Below are 10,149 nucleotides of genomic sequence, written 5' to 3' on the forward strand. Positions count from 1 at the left end.
GCTGCCCCTTGAGGCTTCCAGGGAAGGTTTTCAGAAGGGGCAGAATCTGAGCTGAGTCATAAAAATACATGCGAAGATTAGAGGGCCTTCCAGGTGGAGAATGCCATGAACAAGAGTCCAGAGAAAGAAAAAAATAAACAAACACAAACCAACCGTGATATGCTTCAGAAGATCACGTGTCAACTATTTCATGATGGCATTGCAAGGTGAAAATAAGTGTATTAATCTCAAAGTTAACAACTTGTAATACATTCCTCACTACCCCAAGCCCCCAAATAAACAGAACAACTGAATGAAGTCCAGCACTTCTAGTGATCTGGCATTTTTTTTAAGATATAAGATGTTCTGATCTTTAACATTTTTTAGCTTGGAAAAAAATACCATAGGTAGTACAAAGATTACCCATTTTCAAAAAATTAAGATACATTAAAATACACAAAACAGTAAATCAGGTATATTAGGCAGGGTTCTCCAGAGAAACAGAACCAATGGGAGAAAGAGAGAGAGAGAGAGACAGAGATGGAGAGAGGGAAAGAGAGACAGAGAACAAGATTTATTTTAAGGAACTGGCTCTATGACTGTGGAGGCTGGCGCAAGTCCAAAATCTATAGGGTGGGCCAGCAAGCCTGCTGGAGACCCCGGGAAGAGCCAATGCTGCAGTTAGTCTGAAGTCAGGCTTCTGGCAGAAGACCCCCCTCTTCAGGGAAAGTCAGTCCTTTCCTACTAGGGCCTTCAACTGATTGGATGAGGCCCACCCGCACTGTGGAGGGTAATCTGCTTTACTTATAATCTGCTGATTGAAATGTTCATCTCATCCAGAAAACAATTTCACAGAAACACCTAGAATAACGTTTGACCAAACAGCTGGATGCCACGTCCTAGCCAAGTTGACACAGAAAATTAACAATCACAATAAACATACATAATACACCACATCTCTTAATGGTTTCAGGACCTTGCAGTGCCCCGGGGTTGGGATTAAATGCATTATTTGTATTTCACTGTGTTTCTGTGACTGTTGTCATGGTTTGGGCTCTGAACAGAGGTGCTGGTTCATCAGAAACTCACTGGTGGAATGGCAGGTAACCTTTCATCTTACAAGAGGACGCAGGGCCAAAGGGGTGAGAGCACGTACTTGTTGAGTTGCCAACACTTCTTGAGGAGGTTGGAGCATCACTTCTTCTTGAAAGGAGGAGTGGTCAGAACTGCTACAGGATTCTTTCGTCTGAGAGATTTACTTGAAAGATCTGAAAGTCTACTGCAGATTCCAAGAAGTAAATCTTGGAGGCCTGAGGTTCTAGGCAAGTCAGGGGCCCCAGATTCTGTGGGAATCTTGGTTAAGGTTGCTTACCCAGCTCAGGGCCTGCCCTACTGGGAGTGCCCCATCGTGATTGACTAAAATGATCTTCCCCTGTGGAGGGGGGGGGTGTGGAGGGCCAATGAGCACTCTTTCCTACCTGTGTCACACAGGTGGAGACTGGGTTGTCCCCGCAAATCATCCTTGGGGTAAACCTCAGAGGGTGGGTGTTGTGACTCCACACGAAAATGGTCGTGTTTATTTGGAAGTAACTTTGGTCACGAGAACAGCTTCTCAGAAATCTTCTGTCCGAAAGGAGGTTGTAAGGATGAGGAGTCTTCCTGTTGGTTCAGGTGCTTTTGATGCTACGATACGGACACCAATTCCAAGTGTGGGTTCTCTTCCCGCACCACCAAGCAATTCTCCAACACCAGTGGGTGCTCCCCAGTTCAACTCTATTCTGAAACCGTTTACCCAGAGATAGCATCACGTGCCACAGTTTCAGACCTCAGTCCCACAAGACTGCCCCTCTTCATCTGCTTTAGATGCCAGCCACAAGTCCACATTGTCACCTGTCCTTCTGATCAGGACAGGCTATAAATCAGAGGTTCCCATGACCCCCTCTTTGGATCTGATTGACTTGCTAGAGGGGCTCACAAAGCTCAGAGAGACATTTCACGTACGAAATTGTGGTTTATTATAAAAGGAGGTAACTTGGGAAGAGCCAGGCGGAGGAGATGCATGGGGCAAGGTATGGGGAAGGGCAGGGAGCATCCGTGCCCCTTCCAAGCACCACTCTGCCTGAATCTCCATGTGCTCGCCAACCTGCAAGCTCTCCAAACCTGTCCTTTGGGGGTTTTCTGGAGGCTTCATTACGTAGGGACAATTGATGAAATCATTGGCCATTAGTGATTGAACTCAATCTCCAGCCCCTCTCTCCTCCCTGGAAGTTGCGGGTAGGGCTGAAGTTTGCCACCCGACAATCGTACGGTTGGTTCCTCCGGCGACCGGCCCTCATGCTTAGGTGCTCCCCGAAAGTCACGTCATTAGCATACACTCCCGTGCGGTCGATCAGGGTCTACTATGAATATAGTAACATTCCACACACCTTTATAGCTCTTGTCACTCAGGAAATTCCAAGGGCTTCAGGAGCTCTATGCCAACAATGGAGAAGAAGACCACATATACATGTTCTGTTATAAATCACAATATTACTGATTATTCTTCCCCTCTCTCTGCTTTTACCTCCCAGGCTACCATCGCCAGTTCCGCCAGGAGCCAGTCAGCTTTGGCAGCATAGGCTTTGGAACCCCCTACTACTACGTGGGCTGGTACGAGTGTGGGGTTTCCATCCCAGGAAAGTGGTAGCCGCGGGACGGTCCTGCCGGAAGCTCGCCCGGCCCGGCCCCTCCACTAACCCGCACTCGGGCCCGTGAGCAGGAGGAGCGATGGTGTCCCAAGCCTCACAGTCCCCGGTGTCAGCAAGGCCACACGGTGGACACCGGACACTTCAGGCCTCTTTGTTCTGGAGCTCGGTCCTACTTCTTGGCCTGGACCACACACAGGATTCAATGTTGCTGTTAACTTTGCTCCTCCACATGTTTTGCTTATAACAGCTCATCCCAGAGATGGCAGAGATGCGCAGCTACCAGGACGCCTGGTGTGATTTTCATACTTTTTAGGCGCCAAGTTCAGACACTTTGGTATCTCCAGGGATTAGCATAAACACGCTGTGCTTGCTTTGTGGAACACCACCCGTGCTCTTTTTTCTCACTGGACCCCTCCAAAAGTAGCTAAATTTAAGCTTTGGATCCCCTTCTATGCAGTAGAACTGAATTACTATAAATGCCACCAAAGGAAATGTAGCCTACTTAAGATTTATCCTATGGACTTACCCACCACTAGACCAATTGTATCAAATCTTACTTGAAAATTCTCCATTTTGATATATATATATATATATATATGTATGTATATATGCATATACATATCCACACTTGTCTGCAAAGACATTGATTAAAATTGCTAAATTTGTACTTGTTCACTAGATAAATGTGTGTGGGACTTTTTGGAGCAGAGGTGCTGTTTATCAACATCTTTTTAGAAGGGTCCAAAGAATAGGTACTCTGTATAACACGGCAAGAATGGAAAGGTATGTGTTCTTTCTCTGAATGCTGCTGAGCTATGGAAACGATTGGGATACAGTGAGGCAAACTGAGTGATTTCCACCTTCCATCCTCACGTGAAAAATGGACTGGTGGTCTCTGTGAGGACATATCCAGTAAGTTTCCAGATGAAGATGTTAGGTCCCAGATGATTTTGAAATCCAGGTTAAAAAAGCTTCTTTCGCCTTTCCTGCCTAGCTCAGTATCTACTCCTTGAAATAGAAGCATCTTACCCCTCTCAACGGCAGCATGAGAGGGTTTATTTAATGACACTTTAATTCTTCTTAAAACGTGGTGTCCTTTCCTCGAGAGTGGCACCTCCACGTCCTCAGGCAGCTCTGAGGAACGAAGGGTTTGTCTTCTCTCCTGAGTTTCGGGTTAGAAGAACCCGTAGTGGGAACGAGCCAGAGGCAGACACACTTCTGGGGCCCGGGGGCTGTACCAGCACGTAAATGATGTAATGGCAGAAAGCGTTCCGCCTACTGGAATCAGTTATTTTCTGTGCCAGCCACGTGTTGAAGTAAAGCCTGATGTGTCCGGTAGGTTTGAAGATAAAACAGGAAACAAGTCCCTGCGGGGTTTTTGCGATGGGACAGTGGGAGGTGACATCTTCCCCGGTGGCCACAAGTCCCTCTTCTACGGTAAACAAGGGTGAAGAAAATGCAGGCGTTCTGACAGTCTGGGAAAATACTAGGATAGGAATCATCTGGGTTTCTGGGGCTCTTGTACATAAAAGGGGAATTGTTTAAAAGGGTGTCTAAAAAAACACCTGTTTTCCACACTAACATTCAAACATGCCTCACAATAACAAGCAAGGATAAGATCTTTAAATATAAGTGAATTTTCCTAATAAACCCATCTTTGTTCTGGGGCCTCCCGTGGAAGAGAGGGGGATCAGGTCCAACATAGAGATGCAGGCACCTCTCCTCCGTGATTCACACTTTCATACATTAAACGTCGCGTTCCCTGTCGGGCTCACCCTGAAAGGTTTTACACTCGTTTCATACACAAAAGGACACGTTCCCCTCAGAAGGATTTTATCCTTACTTCCCAGAAATACAAAGATTTCACTGGTGTTCATTCAGGCAATGTTTTTTTGCGCCCCACCTGGAACCTTAGACCGTATTTGATTCTGGAAAGCTGAATTTTTATTACAAAGAGATGTCTGCAGTTCTTTATAGAAATCACTGCAAGTCCCAGATGATCGCGCAACCAAAACAAAAACACTGAATTTATGCACAAAGTTGATAGTATTCTCAATACTGTCTCCAAATTAGCTTATGAAATAGTTCAAATGAGTCCACAGCGGTCACATCAAGTTTCCAGTGCTGTGTGGTCCTGGAGGACACGTTTTAGGGACTCCATTGGCAGCAGGTTGCCAAGAAGGGGGCATTCAAGATAGTAGAGGATCTGGAAACCATTTCATGTCAAGTTGGAAGACTTTCATTACCAAATGAGCCTTGTTGGAAAATACTGAGATCTTCATCGCTGAAAAACCTTAATATAGCTGGAAATGTCTAAACTTGCAATTCGAGTCCCTCAGCCTGTTTTTAATCGGCCTGTGAGCTCAGAATGGTTTTTCTATGCATTTAAAGGGTTGTAAACAAAACAAAACAGTCCAAGCAAAAACACCAATAATGTGCAATGGAGGCAATATGTGGTTCCAAGGCCTAAAATATTTCCCCTATAAGACAAAGTCTGTATAGCTGTAGATTAGAGTTTTCTTGAGGTTTAAAGAAGGCTTTAGCAAAGTCCAGATTTTAAAACTAGCCCATGCTACTCAATAGATGTTGGTTGGCTCTTCTCTGACTTGAGTTGTATTTATTATCTAACTAGCAAATCTGAACTCTGCATTGAGCGGTTCATCCGGGTCCCTCAGTGTCCTGCTGGTCAAGCCCTCTGTGCTGTGGTCTCAGGCAGTATTATGGTCTCTAGGGGGCTTCATGCATATTTACTATAACCATTTGGTTAAAACATAATTTCCAGCTTTTACCAGATGAGTTTTGACTTTTTTCCCCCCTTTTGGACCTATTCAAGCCATATATCTTGGTCAGTTCAGGAGGGTGGGGAATTTGAGAATGTGGTGATGAATGGGGTTAAAACGCATTTGCCTCTCTGCACAGAACACAGACCTTAGTCACTACGCCTAATTATAACCCCACTGGTGGTCCAATGGTTAGGACTCTGCACTTCCACTGCTGGGGACACGGGTTCGATCCCTAGTCGGGGAACTACTAGAACCCCCATGCTGTGCAGCACAGCCAAAACAAAACAAACAAACAAATAAAGATGAGGAAACTGAAGGAAAGGACTGTTCAAGGATACGCAGCCTCAAACTGGGCGGATCAGGCCAGCATGAGCCTTGTGATTCAGAGTGACTCCTTTCAGTATATATAGTTACCTTAAAGTCAGGCAGAAAAGTAAAACTCAAACAATGCAAAACTCCTTCCTTAGTGAAAAGCACAAGTGTATTTCTTACAAAATTCTAAAACAACAACAATAAAACAATTCCACCAATAGAATCAGCCCACACTTCTGCAACAGAATACAGGTTGTAGATGCCTTAAAATCATCTCCTTAAGATGTAACTATTTTGCAACTGGAGACAAGAAATGAGTTTAAAAATATCTTCCCAGTCACCCCATGTCCCCATTCTCAGAGTAGGCTGAGTCAGGAAAATTGAATGAAAACACAGAGTGTACTTGTCATGAATGGCGATCGAGTTTAAATATTAATTGTAAGATTATCAATGTACACATTTAAAAAATCATGATGAGAGCTGAGCACATAGGATTTATGATAAAAGGGGAATAAAATCAACACAGAAATGGAGGCTGATAAATTTAACACACACACAAAAATCCTTGGTCCAAATTGGGAAAGCAGTTCTCTCTCAAGCAGAGATTGTTTGTTGGCCAAGAACAGAAATGCCCTCAAGTGTTAAGGAAAGGGTTTAAGTGAGGTTGGACCACGTGGTCTCAGGACAGGGAATAGCTTGCAGGAGGTGCTGCCAGGTCGTGGAGGTGAGCGAGCAGCTGTTCTTGCCTCCCTGTCAAGGAACAAATACGCGCCCCTCCAGCCTGCCAAGCGGCCCGAGTCCCTCTGAGCTCCCTGTATTTTTCTGCAGCGGGGTTAGTCAGACCACACCCATGATCTTTACGCTCCGCACCCCCCATCGCCACTCTCCTCCGTCCGCTTCCCCTCCCACTTCGGGAGACCCCACCTCACTTCACCAGGCAGATGGCAGATCTCCACGCACCTGCAGCCGCGTCCCTCCTGCCATCCTCACAAAGAGCTGCCCCCTCCGGCCCAGGACCAGACTCTGATCTGTAACTGCAGTGTCTCCCTTTTGAAAGATCCTTCCCCAACAATCAGACGTGCTTCTCATCTTAAAAAATGTTAGATTCTGGGCTTCCCTGGTGGCGCAGTGGTTGAGAATCCGCCTGCCGATGCAGGAGACACGGGTTCGTGCCCCGGTCCGGGAAGATCCCACGTGCCGCGGAGCGGCTGGGCCCGTGAGCCGTGGCCGCTGAGCCTGCGTGTCCGGAGCCTGTGCTCCGCAACGGGAGAGGCCACAACAGTGAGAGGCCCGCATACCGCAAAAAAAAAAAAAAAAAAAAAAAAAAAAATGTTAGATTCTAATTAAAAACTTTTTTCAACACCCGTGGTCCCCTTCAGCTCCTCCGTTCGCACTGTGCTGGCTTTAAGCTCAGTTCCTGAATTAATCACTCCCATTCCATCCCCTTACCCCCCACCCCCCTGTATTTCTTACATGGCCGCACCCTGGCTTTTCGCAGCTCAGCTCTCCCAGGTCTCTCCTGGCGGCTACATCCAGTGGACACCGGTCAGGCTCTTTCTGGTGTGATCTTTCGGCGGCACTTGACAGAGTGTCCTTCTTGAGCCATCGCCTACCTGGATCTTCCCGCCCAGCTCCAAAGGCATCCGAGCCTTCCTGGTCCTTGTTGAAGGGGCTTTGGGGTTTCAGGGTGACTCTGGCGACTTTCTCCCCTGGCTTTTCTTTCAAAAGTCTAAATACATAAAGAGATTATTTGAGGTGGGGGAGGAGGAAGGTGGGTATTAGGGGGCCTTTGTGGAGTGGGGGGAAGACGGGTAAGATCAGTGCAGGAGACACCCCCCCAAGATGGGGGGAGGACGCTAGTTGGGGTTCTAGGAGGAGCAGGGCCCCACAGACCTCTGTCTCTCCATCTCCCTGGGAATGCAGCGGGGTGAGGACGACCGTGGGGAGATGATGGGGCTGGACCTGGGTGAGGGAGGCTTCCAGCTCACCCCGTCCGAGCCCATCCCACCGCACGGGGCGGGGAGCAGGAGGCTGTTTGCCTTCCAGGCCCATGGAGGCCTGGGTGGTGGACACGGCATTAGAGACGACCATGCCTCCCATTCACGAAGCAGAGGTCGACTGAATCCAAAATACGTGCTGGACGTCCTTCTAGACCCTTTTCTTTTTTTTTTCTTTTTATTATTTTTCTGTGGTACGTGGGCCTCTCACTGCTGTGGCCTCTCCGTTGAGGAGCACAGGCTCCGGACGCGCAGGCTCAGCGGCCATGGCTCAGGGGCCCAGCCGCTCCGCGGCACGTGGGATCCTCCCGGACTGGGGCACGAACCTGCGTCCCCTGCATCGGCAGGCTGACTCTCAACCACTGCGCCACCACGGAAGCCCCTAGACCCTTTTCCAGGCTGCAGGGTGCCCAAAATACACACGATCCCTGCCTTCGTGGAGACTGTATCCTCGCGGAGCAGACAAAAGACACACACGCCAGTAACCAGGTGTCAGCTGGTGGAAGTGAATGGGACAAGTAGAGCAGATGACTGTGTCGTGAGCAAGTGGGGACCTAAAGCAGCAAAGAGGCTCCTCAATGGCTGGAGAGAAGGGAGGTGGGCATGGAGGGGACACCAGCAACACCTGAGACCGAAGGGTTTCTGCCTTGGCATGTGGGATCTCAGACTTGACTTTTAAAGGCAATAATAAAATAATGCTCATTTTCTGGTCTTCGAATTCAGTAGAACTAACCTAGTTGACCCATTATGTTGCTAAAACTTTGACACCATAAAGGAAAACGTCTTGTTCCTGTCCCACCCAAGGGAGGGCTGACCCCAATCCAAGTCCAGCTAATCACCCATCTTCAAGCTCCACACATCTAGGGGAGAGGAGACGGACAGCAGGGGTCTTGCACCCAGAATCACCCAGCCAAGCCTTGTCCCTTCTCTCAACAGTGACTGGCTACTGACTTTATATTTGGGTGGAAAAAGGGTCCTTTTGTAACTTTCCCAGAACAAAAGGCATTTACCTCATGATGAGCTGAAATCTCCCTTCCAACAGAAAAATTAATTGGTGTCTACCTTTTCTGGAACTTTGCCATACCAATTTCCACTACTCACTGAATTATCAGTTTTATGAAGGCAGAGGCTGTAACAGAGCAGGATCCTGTGGGGCCTTCCCAGAACAGATGCCCCCCACCATGTCATCTTCCTGCCTTTTGTCTTAGAAAAATTTTAGTCAAAGAGGAAGTTTAATCAGAGAAGTGAGAAATTGCAGAAAGAAAGGAAAATAGTCAGGCAAGACACAGTAATAATAGTTTAGCCATTAAACAAAGTCAAGGACTTTTAGTTCCTCCTCAAGGGCTATAGGTAGTATCTTGAGCCATAACCTTCGAGCTGTTTTTCAGACACCGAAACCCCCACCAGGTGGAAGAAGTTAACTGTGTGCTGCCCACAAGCATGGAGACCCCAGACTGGCTGGAACTAGAAGGGTGATGATGTTGACTCCCAATTACATCACCACCAACCAATCAGAAGCATGTCCATGAGCTGATCACACACCCCACAATCCCCCTCCCTCACCCTGTCTTTAAAAACCTTTCCCTGAAAGTCTTTGGGGAGTTCGTGTCTTTTGAGCACTAGCTTCCTGGACTCCTTGTTTGGTACCTGCAATAAATGCTCCACTTTCTTTCAGCACAACCCAGTGTCAGTAGATTGGCTTTACTGTGCGTGACCAAGCAGACCAAGTTTGGTTCGGTAACAAGGCCACATCTGTTATTTCATTTACTATATCACATCCTGCCATCTAACACAGAGCCTGGTGCTTTGTGCTCTCCTCTGAGTGCATTTCTTCTCTGTGTCCTACTTTGTTCAGTCTGCTGGCCCTGTTCACTTTGTTTAAGGGAGTCTGAGGCCAAGATCATTTTCTCAAGGAAGTCCCATTGGCGTGAAGAAATCTGTCCAGTGTCTGACAATGGTCCTCTGTTAGCTTATTTCCAGTTCTCTGACAATGTTTTTGGTGTCTGTGATTTTTTTTCCATTTAGAAATTGGAGATGAAATATACTGCAGGTCATTTGTAACATAGAACCTGGAATATAAAAGGTTGGTAAATCAAGCCTATTTCATTTTTTTCTTTCTGTCTGATAGCAGGGAAACTTGTAGCTGGGCAAAAAAAATTTGAGCAGCGGAGGAAAAACCCATGCAAATAGGGGGCCCAAGAAGTCTCCTCCTTCCCCTGTCTTCCAGAAGGCTGGTTGATGCCAGGTAGTAGAAGGGCCTGGGTGGGAGCTGTGTCTCAGGCTAGGGAAGAGGTGGTGGGAAAGATTCTAAAGATGGATCTCTATGTTGGCTTCTTGCCTTCCTGCTCCTCTCTGGCCTGTCTTTCACGTCTTTGCAGTCTACTTGTACTG

At 47.3% G+C, this 10,149-nt stretch overlaps 1 protein-coding gene across 2 annotated transcripts in view; it reads left to right on the plus strand.

The window, feature by feature from the left end:
- Positions 1–3,345, plus strand: part of FNDC1 (fibronectin type III domain containing 1) — a 220,490-nt gene extending 217,145 nt beyond the window's left edge. For both annotated transcript variants that reach the window (XM_067011110.1, XM_059083759.2), the window contains one exon: positions 2,550–3,345. In XM_067011110.1, coding sequence (XP_066867211.1) covers positions 2,550–2,665 — 116 coding nt within the window. In that variant the 3' untranslated portion in view covers positions 2,666–3,345. The remainder of the gene's footprint in view (positions 1–2,549) is intronic.
- The last annotated feature ends 6,804 nt before the right edge of the window (positions 3,346–10,149 follow it).

The sequence above is a fragment of the Kogia breviceps genome, chromosome 13, assembly GCF_026419965.1.
Source record: "Kogia breviceps isolate mKogBre1 chromosome 13, mKogBre1 haplotype 1, whole genome shotgun sequence".
NCBI lineage: Eukaryota > Metazoa > Chordata > Mammalia > Artiodactyla > Physeteridae > Kogia > Kogia breviceps.